General features: G+C 45.7%; 1 protein-coding gene and 1 non-coding gene across 7 annotated transcripts in view; one reads left to right on the top strand and one right to left on the bottom strand.

Annotated features, from left to right (window-relative positions):
* The window catches only part of SEPTIN11 (septin 11), a 96,723-nt gene that overhangs the window by 72,490 nt on the left and 9,106 nt on the right, over window positions 1-15,127 (top strand). For all 6 annotated transcript variants that reach the window (XM_081584544.1, XM_081584522.1, XM_081584511.1 and 3 more), the window contains exons 5-9: window positions 48-209; window positions 2,714-2,810; window positions 4,227-4,395; window positions 12,959-13,091; window positions 14,811-14,998. In XM_081584544.1, coding sequence (XP_081440670.1) covers window positions 48-209; window positions 2,714-2,810; window positions 4,227-4,395; window positions 12,959-13,091; window positions 14,811-14,998 — 749 coding nt within the window. The remainder of the gene's footprint in view (window positions 1-47; window positions 210-2,713; window positions 2,811-4,226; window positions 4,396-12,958; window positions 13,092-14,810; window positions 14,999-15,127) is intronic.
* LOC145521612 (U6 spliceosomal RNA) lies at window positions 5,553-5,662 on the bottom strand. The gene has a single exon (XR_014065535.1). It is a non-coding gene; the product is annotated as a U6 spliceosomal RNA (small nuclear RNA).

The raw sequence follows: 15,127 nt of genomic DNA, 5'->3' as shown, positions 1-15,127 counted from the left end.
TTTTCTTCTGTTGGAATTAAGTAAAAATGGCTGTGTTTGGTTTACAGGTGAACATCATTCCAATAATTGCAAAAGCTGACACCATTGCCAAGAACGAATTGCACAAATTCAAGAGTAAGATCATGAGTGAACTAGTCAGCAATGGAGTCCAGATCTATCAGTTCCCTACAGATGAAGAAACGGTGGCGGAGATTAACGCAACGATGAGTGTAAGTCCTCATGTAAGGACCATCCAGTGATGACAGTGCAGTGGTTTTTAGTATTCACAGAATTGTGTGACCATCACCACAATCAATTTTAGAACATTTTCATCACCCCAGAAAGAAACTGTGTACCTTTTAGATGTCAGCCTTCTAACCATCCCAGCCATTGGTAGGGGCTTCTCAGGTGGCACTAGTGGTAAAGAACCTGTCTGCCAATGCAGGAGACATAAGAGATGCAGCTTCGATCCCTGGGTTGGAAAGATCCCCTAGAGGAGGGCATGGCAACCCATTCCAGTAGTCTTGGCTGGAGAATCCCATGGACAGAGGAGCCTGCCGGGCTACAGTCCATAGTGTTGCAAAGAGTTGGACAAGACTGAAGTGACTTAGCGTGCACACACATACAGACATTGACAACCACCGGTCTGTACCTTCCTGTCCCTGTAGATTTGCCTATTCTGGACATTTTATATAAAGAAAGTCATACTGAAGCTTATCTTGAGAATTAAATGATTTGGTAAAAGTCATCTAGTAAATAGTAACACTAAAATTTCAGCCCATCTGAAATTTCAACCATATTTGTGCTGTTTGCCGTCATAATTAGGAGATGAGAGTAATTCCTCAGAACTGCTGCTTCCTCCTTCTGTTCAGCATATGGACTTCTCTAGATAGGGCTGTTATCATTTAGGGAGGAACGTCTCCCTCCAGTCATCCCCACCATGACCAGGACTTTGGAAGGGAATAGAATGTTTTCCTTCTCTGGGAAATCGTTGACTTTAACACTGAAGGATCTCATTGCTGCAGAGGTAGTCCAGCTCTGCTCCACCCAGGTCTGGTCACCCTGAGTTGTGTGAGCCCCTCTGGCTATTGTGCTGCTGTGGCCAGGATAGTAAAGGGTTTGGAATCCTTGGAAGAAACCCAAGAGAGAGGCTTCCTGCGAAATGGCCATGAGAGCGTGTGAAAGAAAGGTTATCCTAGGGGACAGCGGTGGCTTCTGTCCATCAGTGCCGATGGAGCAGGTGGTTTCCTAGGTCGTGACATCATAGTGTGGGCTGCAAGGGTCCTGCTGCTCTCAACTCTAGGAAACACTGCAGTTCCAGACACTGGGGAAGAAGATGTGCTTTTTTCCCTTCATCCACAGTGTGAAATCAACTAGAAAATATAAAGTACCATGAGCACGAGACAGAATAGCACTTGGGCAGCTTGGGCCAAGGGTTCTGCCAAGCTCTCTGTGGGAGAGGATTTGGCTTTAAAAGCATCATCTTTCTCAGTTTATCTGTAGCAGAAGGACCCTGCATCAGGGAGCAGTAAATCAGTAAATAATTACTGATTATTTATCAGCAGTAAATCGCAGAGCAGCCATTTCAAATGTTACTCTTACCTGCCAATAGGAAAAAGACAGAATCACTGCTTTCTCCTCAGAATGTAGCTGTAGTTACCAAATAAATCAATGTTGACACAAAGCATGGCATAGCCAGGTGTCTTACATAGCGTCTCTGCTCAAGGTAAGTCTGGATGCAAGGCCTGAGCCCGTAATTTTCTCACTTGAATTTTGTGCAGTGATCAACTGTCAAAAGCAATGCTGTTCAATAGAAATACAGTATGAGCCACACAAGGAATTTAAAATTTTCCAGTAGCCACATTTTTTTAAAAGTGAAAAGATGAATTTAAGAACTTATTTAACCTAGTATATCAAAAATGTCATTTCTGTGTGTGTGTGTATTTCTTTTTTTTTTTTTTTTTTTTTGGTCTTTTTTTTTGCCTGCACTGCAAGTCTTGCAGGATCTTAGTTTCCTGACCAGGGATTGAACCCAGGTCATGGCAATGAAAGCTCAGAGTCCTAACCACTGGACCACCAGGGAATTCCCTAATGTACATGTTACAATTACACACATCCCAACTTGGACACCTGCCTAACTTACTCGTCACATACTTCAAAGTTTTTCAATATGAAATAAGTACAAAAAAGATAGTTTTCCTTCATGTTTACGTCCACATTGACATAACTGCTTCTTCCTCTTCTTTTTTTTTTTTTTTTTTAAGAAGATTTGAATTTGATGCCAAGTGAAGTGCAGTCCTATCAAAACCATAAAGTTGTAGTTACGGGAAAGCTGTTTCACACTGCTTCCTTTTAAGTGTAAATGAATTAAAAGTAAATAAAACTTAAAAATTCTTCATCTTACCAGCCTCCTGTCAAGTGGTCTGTAACCACATAGATCAGTTGCTACTGTCAGGCACTGGAGGTCCGTCATTTACCATGTATATAATTGCAAAGACTCCAGTCTCCCCTGGAATCTAGCCACATCAGAGCCTTGGTAGCTGGTTGCAGGGGGGTCAGATCCATGACACCTACTCCCACTGGGCTGTCGAGCCTCTTCCCTCCTCTGCCCTCATTCTGCCTTTTCTCTGACCCCAAGGAGACGCCTGCAGGAGGAGGGGGCGTGTGGAGGCAGTGAGGGCCCATCTTTGCCACTTGGGGAGGGTAACCACTCTCTGTCCTCCATTGCTGGCAGGTCCACCTCCCTTTTGCAGTGGTCGGCAGCACCGAAGAGGTGAAGATTGGCAACAAGATGGCGAAGGCCAGGCAGTACCCCTGGGGTGTGGTGCAGGGTATGTACGTGGGCATCACAGGGAAGGCGCTCCTCAGCTGTCACCCCCAGAGTGACCATGCGGGAACTCGACATGGGTGGGTAGAAGGGGGCCGCTGGGTTTTACACCTGGCACTCGTGGAGGAAGGAAAGAAATGGGGAGACCGGTACACAACTGAGAGAAGTGTCTGCAGAGCCTTTGTGCCCATGAGGCAGCCCGTCAGGAATGCTGGGTGGTGTGGGGAATTTACTATAAATTCCTGAGTGAAGAGAGTTCTTCCCTGGGAGTTTCAACCAGTTTCATCAGCCAAGTATCAGAAAGCTGCAAAAAGTTTCTTGCAAACAAGATGATACTTGTTTCTCCATTATCTCCTGAAAAATTGTCTTCTAATGAAACGTTTTCTCAGTCAGTATCTGAGAATTATGAGAATAAGTGACCTGTAATTGGCACTCGGGGACATGACCACAGTCTGTAACCTGAAGACATTTTTTTCCTGTGTCACTTTGTTGGGCAAGGTCTCTGATTCTGTTGCCTGCCCTTGTGTGTTGTGAAGGAGGTTATCCAATGCTATGGATTAAGTAGGGTGGCTGCAGAAAGAAAGTTCCTTCATCAGTTTAAGATACATCAGTACTCCTTCTTCTTTGTTCTGAATAAAGGCAGCAAATCTATGAGAACTGAGAAAGCACAGTACCTTTGAGATGTGTAGGAAGATTCTAGTGTTTATGAATCTTCCTAAATTCCCTGCAATAAGAAGATGTTCTTCATATATGTTGATGCGAAAGGAGAAGGGGGTAGCAGAGGATGAGATGGTTAGATAGCATCACTGACTTAATGGACATGAATCGGAGCAAAATCCAGGAGATGGTGAAGGACAGGAGAGTTTGCTGTGCTGTAGTCCATGGGGTTGCGAAGAGTCAGACACGACTTAGCAACTGAACAACAACAGCAACAAGTTGTTGTTGGTAAAATTAAAGGAGGTGGTACATAAAAGCTGCCTTGTACAGGTCCCGACAGCATGGAGGGGTAGAAATCACCAGGTGTGACAAGGTCTGGATGTAGACTCGGCTCCATCTGTCTGGGAGGTCAGCCTGCTCATCAGAACCACGCTCTGCATCTGGGGGGCAGGAGTCACGTAGCCTGCTTGGCAGAATTGTTACAGAGTCGAGACAGTATTTGCAGAGCTCCCCCCAGGGTGCCTTGCACTCAGCAGTCAGTATGCACTCAGCAGTCACCCTCGTCATCAGTCACAGTCATCACCGATGTCAGAAATCCTGTCTATGTTAGGGGTGGAAGGAGGATCCAGTAGAGGATCCTCGGGTGACCTTGAGACCTCAGAGGTTTCAGTAGCCATGGTAACAACATCTTAGAAGCATCACTCCAGATCTTAATGACATGGCTGCTGAGAACCTTCCCTGCCTTCTTCCCCATCTCTCACAGTGGAGAATGAAAACCACTGTGACTTTGTGAAACTCCGAGAGATGCTGATCCGTGTGAATATGGAAGATTTACGAGAACAGACTCATACCCGCCATTATGAACTATATCGGCGCTGTAAGCTCGAGGAGATGGGCTTCAAGGACACCGACCCTGACAGCAAGCCGTTCAGGTATGTGGGCACCTAGCAATCAGCTCCCCCAGGCAGCAGTCTCGCAGAAACACTCACTGGATTGAGATATCCAAGTGCGGGGGGGCAGGTGAGGGCGGATTAATAGCATGTATTGCCAGCCATTGCGATAACCACTTTGCATCATCTCGAGTAACTGATGTACCTGGTGTCATTACTGCATCCTCATTTTACAGACGAGGAAGCAAAGGTACTGAGAGTGTCAGCAATCTGCCCAAGTTGGAAGTGATGGGCATGAATTTTGAACCCTGTTATACTCACACAAGCATATAGATGCCTGGTCCAGGCATTTATAAAGGTGTTGCTGCTTGTTACAGTTTGCCCTGTTCATTTTTGCCAGCCAGACTGAAGGTTGAACCTTGCCAGCAGTTCTGTTTTGGAAGTGCTCTTACTAGATTTCAGTGAATCCATACAGTTCTAAGAACACGAGTGAGTAGGAAAGGGAATAACTTACAGAATGTTTGTTATGTATTTCCCCACACCGTTGATGGATGGAGATAAAGAGGCAAAATGTGAAGGGGAGAGTGTGGAGATTAATGTAGAGTTTTGTGGTTATTGTTGTTCAGTCGCTAAGTCGTGTCTGCCTCTTTGCAACCCCATGGACTTCTGCATCCCAGGCTTGATGTGCTATAGAGGTAGTGGCCCAGCAAAGGCCAGGCCTGGTCAGAAACCAGTGGTGGGGAGGGTCAGCCAGGCAGAGGAAGGTAGGCTGCTGGGGTGGGTTTGCCACCTCCTGGTACAGGAGAGAATCACTTTTCCATACTAAACTCATACAGTTTCTTTTCTTTTTAAATATGTATTTACTTACTTACTTACTTAGTTATGGCTGTGCTGGGTCTTTGTTCCTGCACACCAGCTTTCTCTAGTTGCATTGAGTGAGGTCTGCTCTCGAGTTGCAGTTCACGGGCTTCTCATTTCGGGGGCTTCTCTTGTTTTGGAGCACGGGCTCTAGGCTCACAGGGTTCAGCAGTTAGGGCACTCCGGTTCAGTAGTTGCCTGAACAGGTTCAAGAACTGTTGCCCTGAGACATGTGGGATCGTCCCAGACCAGGGATTGAACCCATGTCCCCTGCACTGGCAGGCAGACTCTCAGCCATTGGACCACCAGGGAAGTCCCTCTTGTAGTTTCTTTTTTTTTTTTTTTATATGGAACGCTTCACGAATTTGCGTGTCATCCTTGCGCAGGGGCCGTGCTAATCTTCTCTGTATCGTTCCAAATTTTTTAGTATATGTGCTGCCGAAGTGAGCACCCTCTTGTAGTTTCTTAATGGGGATTTGAGTTGAGGTGATATGGGGTGTCTGCTCTGTGGCTGTACCAGTTGGGGGCCACAGTTCCTTGGAGTAGGCTGTTTTGCTTTGCTTTTGTGGCTGACCTGTAACTCACACTTGGATGTCTAGGAGCCGGCTGGCCACACATTTACCTCCCAAAATGTGCCCGAGGCAGCCTGTGTGCAGTGGGGGCAGACTCTCTCCCTGGGATCTGAGCTGCCTTTAGGATGGGTGGAGGTTATTTTCTTGGAATCGCTTTAGAGATAGTTTTGTGAGATCTGGGCTGGTTTCCTGGTTAGAGTGCTCCTGTGTATCCTGCGAGAATGAATGGAGACCCCAGAGAAAGGGCTTCTAACTGAGATGTTCACTTTTAGCCGGGTTTGCACCATTTAGTCCTGCCCTGGGGGCTTTTGAAACTGACCCTCTTCAGCCACAGTAATGTGCTTTCTGAGGCAGCGTAGAGGATGCCTTTTTGTGTGCACAGGTTCAGCTGATAGAAACTTGACCAAAAAAATAGCCTCAACACAGTCAAGCCTACTCTGTGCTTATTAAGCTGGAGGAAAATGGTAGTTGATAGTGGCAGAGGCCATCTTTATTTTTTCATAGAGATTTTCTCCTCCTCCCCCCCCACCCCCATGCATAGAGATGGAACAGAAGGAACTGCAGAACAATGAGACCCGTGTGTCTCCACTGTCATTCAAACCCGGGCAGCGTTGAAGGGTGAGGGGGCATCAGTCTGGGTTCAAGTCTTGGTCCTGCTACCACCGGACTTCTTGTCTGGGCCTCAGGTTCTTTATCTGTAAAATGAGGAACTGGGGTGGATCTGGGGATAGTAAGATCTAGTAGGAGTACCTTTTCTAGAATGTGCCACCAAGGAAATAAATGCGGTAGGTTCTATGAACCATGCAGTTTCTGTCCCAGTCATTCAGTTCCACCCTTATAGGATGGAAGCAGCCAGAGACCCTAACTAAAAGAACAGATGTGGCTGTGTGGCTGTTAAAAAAAAATTCACAACCTAAAAGTTGAGAGTTATGTTTTAATATTTGGTGGGAAAGACTTCAAGCCCAGGATACAGCATCTCAAGTAACCCTGAGAGAACTGCTCTGAGGAGACCAGGGGAGGATCCATCAGGTTATATAGAAGTTTTGCCACAAAGGGCAGGTAGTCTGAACTGATCATTGTTAATTAAAACCAGATAACCCAAGTGAAGGAATTTAGGGCTTCTCTCTGTATGGGAAGATGCGCGAGAGTCTGGGCTCACTGAAGTCGTCCCTTTCATTTGCATTTTGGCTATCCCAGGCTGGTATCCTGTGGTTTTCACTTCCGGAGCTCCCTTGGGGCTCACAGCGGGGAGTGGCTGGGGTCTGATGGCTGCTAGGTTGCAAGTATTCTCCTTCCTGAGTTCCCTCAGGGCTCACCAGCTCACCTTGAAGGACTGTGATCACTGATGACTGTGACATCCGTGTTTTCTGATATGGCAGGAAATATGCCATTTCTCAGCTGTGTTCCAATAAAACTGTAGTTAGAAAAACAGGAGTGGCCAGATTTCCCCCTCAGGCTCTAATTTGGCAGCCCCTAGACTACTAGATCATCACTTGGAGCCAGTGAGCTGCCTGCTGAAGTTAGACTCTATGTGACTATTTCTTAAGTCTGTTAAAGAGGTAGTTTACGTCCCCAGATATTAAGCATTCAGCACAGCTGTGTTCTTTTCAACTCTGGAATTTGGAGTCTGTAATGCAGGCCCCTGGATGGTGAGGGTTTCCTGCTGCTGCCCCTGTCTCTGCATGTGAACGACAGTTTCTCCTGCAAGGCCAGGTTAGCGCCCGCCACGAGGAGCATTGCTGGGTGGGTCCAGCAGACTGTGCCTGGCCTGGCAGAGCAGGGTCCAGCCCACTACTCCGGCCTCCCAGTCCGGTGGTGGAGGTCCTTGAGACTTGGAGCTGCTGCTGCTGCTAAATCGCTTCAGTCGTGTCCGACTCTGTGCGACCCCATAGACGGCAGCTCACCAGGCTCCGCCGTCCCTGGGATTCTCCAGGCAAGAATACTGAAGTGGGTTGCCATTTCCTTTTCCAGTGCATGAAAGTGAAAAGTGAAAGTGAAGTCGCTCAGTCGTGTCTGACTCTTAGCGACCCCATGGACTGTAGCCTACCAGGCTCCTCGGTCCATGGGATTTTCCAGGCAAGAGTACTGGAGTGGGGTGCCATTGCCTTCTCCGGAGACTTGGAGAGAACCTACTTTATTCAACATCTCCCCTTCCCCATTTGGTTCCATTTCTACTGGCCTGAGGGTTCCTTTTTGAGGACAAAAAAGCATGAAATATATAATATTGGGTTGGCCAAAACATTTGGGTTTTATGAAAGATGGTATGGAAATCCCAGTGAACTTTTTGGCCAACCCAATATATCTGTATTACCAAGGCTTTTACTCTTTTCCCTGTATAAGAAAATAAGAAATAGAAGTAGACCTTCTAAAAATAAACACCTCCTACCACCTCAGTTCCTGGGAACCCTGGAAGCAGTTTCTCCTCTTAGAGACCCATTCACTCAACCTCAGGTGGACCTCTTTGCGCAGGCAAGATCCTTGGAATGTAAAAGTCATCTCTGAGTCACAAGTCTTGGCAGGTTGTAAAGTGAAATGAACTTGGTTTTCTTCTCCTTGGAAACCACCACTTTACAAAGAGCCCAGCCTCTCTCCTGGAGGAGTTTCCAGCCTCCTGGGCACTTCCTGTGGGCCTGACCCTGAGGGTTCACTGCGTGAATGATGACACAGTTAAGAAAAAGCAAAAGCCACAGTTAATTTGAAGGATTTCCTGGAATTTTACCATCGAAGTCATCACGCCTGGATGCTCATAGAAGACATTTAGGGTGAGGTTGGAGGAGTATCAGTGAAGGACTCCAGGGTTCTGTGTTCTCAAAGTAGAGGATTCCTTCTCAGGCGTACAGTGAAGGCCATCCTCCCCTCTGGGCGCCACTGTGTTTATACCACGTGTCCATAAAACAGAGAGGTCTGGAAAGCCGAGGCTCATGAGTGGTGGCTCCCCTGAGTATTACACCAAACCAGGAGCCAGGCAAGCACAGGGCCAGGCCGCATTTGAGCCTTGGAAGTGAGTCCCAGGCACAAAAGCCAAGTCTGTGCCCAGTACTGTCCTTCAACCTGCCCGCATTCAGAGTTGTGTGTCTTTTGTCTTGTAGCAGAATCTTTCTCTCTGTCACTACGCATACATATCTCCAGGTGTCAACCTGCTTTTCCTTATTTTTGTAAATGTTTATTTTGGCTGCACTGGGTCTCAGTCGCAGCTTGTGGGATCTCGTTCCCTGACCAGGGATCGAACCTGGGCCTCCTGCATTGGGAGCGTGGAGACCACCAGGGAAGTCCCTTCCTGCTTGTTCTGGTGTGCATCTTTTCCACCTGCTGCCCCGAAGCCTTGGAGCTCATGCTTCACTCCAGCCAGAGCACCCGTGCCTTCCCAGGACTCAGGTCCCCCATACCCGGGCCCCTTTCTGGCTGGCATTGGGGGAATGAGTGGGGGCGGGATGTTGCACAGAAGAGGGGACGGGTCTTGTTCCTGCCGCTCATCTCCTGGGACACCACTGCTCTCTTCCCAGCACTCCTGCCACACCTCCAAACACCACCTTCTCCGTCACTCTCCCTTTCAGGTCATATATAGTGCTCCTTTACTGCCCTTCTCTTGAGGTCACACAGTTTTCAGTCCCCTGAGACTTATTTGTTTTTAGCAGCACCAAGGCCTTGCTTCCCTGGCCATGGGAGGTAAGCTCCCACTTGAGCTAGGTGGCCGAGGTGCACGTCCCAGCCCTGTCACTTCTTCATTGTGTGACCTGCGCAGATGACTAAGCTCCTCTGTGTCTGAGTTTCTCCGTCAATGAAATGTGTGGTGATAATAATACCAGCTTCACCGTGTGGTTGTAAGGATGACGCGTTTTCGCGTGTAAATTCCTCCACTAACCCCGGTGACGTGTGGGACTCCAGCCTGCCCTCCCCTGGTGGTCCACGCCCCGTGCTGCGTGACTTACCTGAGTGAAGGATGGGCTGGAGTGTCAGCGCTTGTTCTCCTTTGCCATGACCTCTGTGGGCAGAGCCGTCTTCTACCCAGAGCTGTTGAGAGAAAATGAGAAGAGAAAAGCCTGTGTTTCAAGCTGGCTTAAAGCCTCATGAAAATATTGTTCACTTCTCCCCTTGGAAAAGGGTATTAGTAAGTACAATTACAAATGAAGTTAGAAGAGCTAAAAATTGCAAAAGGTGTCATCCCCTTAGGTATCTGAGTGGATACTATCGGGCCAGTTCCTTTTAAACCGGGGTTCACTGGCTGGAGGCATCTGGGAGGGTGTCCAGTGTCTCTCGTTCACATGTGGATTTCGGCAGGTGCCTGGGGAGTGTCATCTGTGAATGCATATCTAAGAAACTTACTGCACTGGACTCCTTGGAGTGGGGTTTCTCTTTCCAGCATGTTGCTTGTCATCTCCAGTGTCAGAGCTCCAGAGCTGCTTCCTGTTCCCGGATGCAGCCATCTCATAAGCAGCCGGTGTTCAGATCATCTGGCTGCAGCAGCATCATTCTATCCTTTCTCTGGGATACACGTTTTCCAACTTGGGGCTGCAAACTTCACTCTGAAATATGTTCTCCGTCATGATCCAGTATATACATTTCATGAAACAATATCTGCTCTTCGTGTTTGCACTGCATCCTGTTTTTTTCTGTCCTAGTCTCTAAACTTTTTTTTTTTAACAGATGGGTTAAGACCCTCGACTGGGTCATGACTCAGTTTGAAAATGGATCTCCCGAGACGGGAGCCTAAGCTAGGCTGTGTCTGGGACTGGCGAAGGCAGTCATTCTGAGCGTTCTCAGAATTCCGAGTAGCGTTTCCCAAAGGAGATTCTCTCTGTGGGTCACTTAACAAAACTTTCCATGGTTAAACAGATTGGGGGAGCTCTAAGTTAATCAGCTTAAACAGGTTTTTGTTTTGTTTTTAAACTAAAGGCCTTTTCAGAGCACTTAAGACAAACTGTGATTGGCAGACTAGTTACTGTCCAGTCACCTGGAAGCATTTAAGAAGTACACAGATTGCTTTGCCTTTGTCGGACAACCTAAGCCAGTATCTCCAGGAGTGGAGTTTAGAAAAGTCCAATAAAACCTGCCCAGGCGATGGTGATGTGCTGCAGGGCTTGGGAGCCCCTGCACTCTGGGGCTCTCCTAAATAGAGGTCAAGGTCACACATTGCACCTTCCTTTTGTTCTTTCAACCTGGGATCGCTTCTTTTGAAGATTTCTTGAAATTAGTGGTCTCTGGAACACATTTTGAGTCATGTTTCTTGGTGGTGTTTCTATAATATTGGCTTGGCCAACAAGTTCATTTGGACTTTTTCCTAACATCTTAACGGGAAAACCCAAATGAAACTTTGGCGAACCCAATGGGTTTTCCACTGCTTGTTCGGAAAGGGAGACGTATTCATTATCTTAAAATCAACAAAAACCAGGTTCCCTCCCAAAATTTAATAGCAGGGACAAGTTATCCTCTGCCTTTGACAATTCTGACCCAAGTAATGGTGTTGAAGAGTTTATTGGAAGCTAGCAAACAAAATCATATTTGTAAATTATTTTGTACCTTGATTATCCCGTGCATTTCTCTTTATCTGTGGCTGTATAGTTTAAATGTGAAGTCCAAATATTGCTATTGTTAGCCAGCACTAATGTTGGCTACACTTGCTTTTGTGTTCTAAGATAATGTGAAAGCCAAATATACCTCCAGAAACTTGAAACTCCTCACTGTCCTTTACTGGGTAGGTAGTGTTGATACTCTTGAGGGCAGGAGAACTTAATTTTCAGCAGCCAGTAAGAGCACTGATTATAGAAATAGAAACAATCCTAATTAAGACATTTGTAAGTATGTTGCTATTTTCCCCCTCCCACCCCCCACCTGCATGTCCTTTTTCTCCTTCTGCATGGACAAGTGTGAATGCTGGGGTGGCTCTGCATGGAGCCTGGGATCATCCACAGGTGCTCTTCATTTTGGAACCAGCTCTATGGATGAAATTGGTCCCTGGGTAAAGGTGGACAGTTCTGCAGACTTGTGTTACTGTAACAACTCTTGTTCTAGGGATAGTTTAAGGGAGAGCTAGAAATAATAATTTACCCACGAATGTTTCTCTGTTTGTGTGGGTGTGGGTGTCTGTTTTTCTAAGTTGTGTCACCAACGGTGGTTTTTCTGTAAATATATTTGTTCTGATTTGGAGGTGAAACTGAGTCCATGGCATTTGCTTTAAAATACCAGGCCCTAAGTTCTGTAGACAGTCAGGAGGTGGATGAGTTTTAAAATAACAGTGAAACTCCTCCCTGCTCTATTTACAATTCATAATATCACTTGAAGTGTAGTAATTTTCTATAATATCTTTAGATATACTATTATCTCTTTAAATGGTTCACTGAGTCTGTTTTCTAAACTGGGGGTTGGAGGGAGCTGAGTCGGAAAGATGACATTTATCCAGCACTAATGTTATCTGAGATGCTTTCCTTGGTCTGCCCACATTCACCTCCCATACTCATATCCCTGGAAGGCATTGTATCCACATTTATATAGAGAAAATTGAGGTGAGAGGCCGTGCCCTTCTTCAGATCAGTCAGTAAACTGCTGTGAACCCCATACCAGCCCTGATGGCTCTGTCTGGCCCCAGTGCCAATGCATGTCTCTCCTCACACCCCCTCTATCTTCTAAAATTCTAACCATGTCTTCAGTGTCCGCCTGGTACTGATCTGGGAGACACTGGCCCGCCCAGGCTGACCCTGGGTGAATATACACAGCAGACAGCTTGGTCAGTAAGAGACATCCCATTAGTGCTAGGGGCTTCCCTAGTGGCTCAGTGGTAAAGAATCCGCCTTCCAATGTAAGAGACTCGGGTTTGATCCCTGAGTGGGGAAGATCCCCTAGAGAAGGAGATGGCAACCTGCTCCAGTATTCTTACCTGCGAAATCCCATGGAGAGAGGAGCTTGGTGGACTGCAGTCCATGGGGTCACAAAAGAGTAGCGACTAAACAACATCAACATAGTGCTATACTGTGCTTACTGCCACATCTCTGGTTCCTATGTGCTTGTCTTTCTGATCCTCACATAATTAAAAAAAAGATGGTCCCATTTTATGTGTCCCTGAACCTGGTAAGTGGCAGCCTTATCTCTTTTGAGGAAGCAGTTGGGTAGAAATTGTCTGAACTGAAATTTCTTATCATGCAATTTCACAACACTGTCCTTGGTTTATGGCTTTTGAATAGTCTTCAGGAGACATATGAAGCAAAAAGGAATGAATTTCTGGGAGAACTTCAGAAGAAAGAAGAAGAGATGAGACAGATGTTTGTCATGAGGGTGAAGGAGAAAGAAGCTGAACTTAAAGAGGCGGAGAGAGAGGTGAGCCGTCTGTCCTGCGTCCAGGGGAGACACGGAGATAAGCACTTGCTGTGTGTATTCCAGCAGAGGAGTGGCCCACCAACCGGGTGTGAAGAGTAGGCCAGCCAGTCTCATTCCTCTTTCACAGATGGTAGCGCTGAGTGTCCTAAAGGTTAAGGGGTTTTTGCAGTCACATACCTACTTACTAGCAAAGCCGAGACTAAAGCTAGATCTTAGATCTCTAGGCCCGATCCCAAAGCCATTGTAGTTCTACCCAGGCCAGGGTAACTGCTTCCTAGATTTCTTTTTTATTTCTTTTTAAAATTATTTTTTAAGCAGCATTTATTGATTATATGAGTTTTATTTTGAGAAGTTTCTTAAAACACAAATTAGAGCTTTTGGTCTATCACTTTTGATATGGAAGTTCTTTCTAATAATTAAGCACACACACTAAATCATTACCACTTTAAAATAGTTTAAGCACACAAAATCTGCGTAAGACTGTACAGATCAACATATATTTCATTATATAAACATGTATGTCCATATTATTTAAATTAAACCAAGAACTTAATTTAGTTGCCATTAGATTAATGTAGTGTGGAAGCTTTTAAGATCACTTAATTAAATGTAAATGTATCCTTTTTGTTTGCATTTGTTTCTTATACATAATACCCTAAATATACTGCTAAATGTGTGCATAGTATATTGTAAAATAAGTAACAGTGAACATTTTCAGACATACAAATTATTTCACATGGTGATGAGTAGTAATTTGTTTTCATCTTAAGTAATATTTTCATTACAATAAGAGTTTTCACAGAGTTCAGAATGAAGGAATCAATTCTCTTCAGATTTTAAAATGACCCAATAGCCAATGCTAAAGGTCCCAATGACCTTTAGCTGATATAGCTTAATGGCTATTACTCATTTTCTCCTGTTAAAAGATAAACTGAGGTACATTAAAATTTATAAGAGTCTGTTTGCATGGACCTCAATTGGAATCGGGCCCCATGGATTTCTGAGTGACACTTATCCCACTGAGAGAAAGAAATAGGTTTGCCTTGATGGTAGATAATGAGAAACCTAGAGTTTACTTAAATAGCTAAGTTTAGCTGCAGAGAAAGGAAAGTTGAGCCTTATTTGCTGTTGGCTTTAAGTATCAAGTGAATGCTGGGTAAAAAATCTAGAATCATTCAGTAAGGACGTTTCCCTCCGTCCCTCCTTCCCTTTCTCTTCCTGCCCACCCGCCCTTCTTCCCTCTCCCCTCGTTTTTGTTTCTGCATTGTGATATTTTTCTAAATTCAGTTTGTCAAGGTTCAGAAATTTCTCTACATGCTTTTCTTATTTGAATAGTATGTATACATCTATCTGTAGTCGTTATGTAAGTCTCCAAGTAAATATCTATTTTGAAAAGAACTACTCTTACCATAAGATGAGTTTCTTAATAGGAGCGTGGATGATTTTAATTTTCTTCTTTATGCTTTTTACAATGAATATGTATTCTATTATCTGGAAAACTGCACAGAGATTTCCCTTAGTTCTAAGGGATCCAAGTCTCAATAGAGCACAGGGCTCCACAGGATGCTCTTCAGACCTCTGCCTGGCTCAGCCCTAGATGGTACCCTCTGGGAACTGGACCACAGGCAGCACAGTTGTTTCGGAACAGATGCAAGCAGCCTTAGACCAGCAAGCGTCCCAGCCCCTCCCTCAAGCTTGTTCTCCTCCTCTCCTTTCCAGCTGCACGAGAAATTCGACCTCCTCAAGCGGACACACCAAGAAGAGAAGAAGAAAGTGGAAGACAAGAAGAAGGAGCTGGAGGAGGAGGTGAACAATTTCCAGAAAAAGAAGGCAGCCGCCCAGTTGCTCCAGTCCCAGGCCCAACAGTCTGGGGCCCAGCAAACCAAGAAAGACAAGGATAAGAAAAAGTAAGCGGGTGTCACCCCCACGCAGCGGGGCTCTCTAACAGTTTATTCCTCTTGCATGTCTCTACTTTCCCCATTTGCAGACTGGAAACTGGTCTGTTACCAGAAAGATAAAAGCAAGTATTTTCTCTA

This window comes from Giraffa tippelskirchi, chromosome 1, assembly GCF_054371585.1.
Source record: "Giraffa tippelskirchi isolate mGirTip1 chromosome 1, T2T-mGirTip1v1.2.pri, whole genome shotgun sequence".
NCBI classification, from domain to species: Eukaryota; Metazoa; Chordata; class Mammalia; order Artiodactyla; family Giraffidae; genus Giraffa; species Giraffa tippelskirchi.
This window is presented reverse-complemented; position numbering and strand designations above follow the sequence as displayed.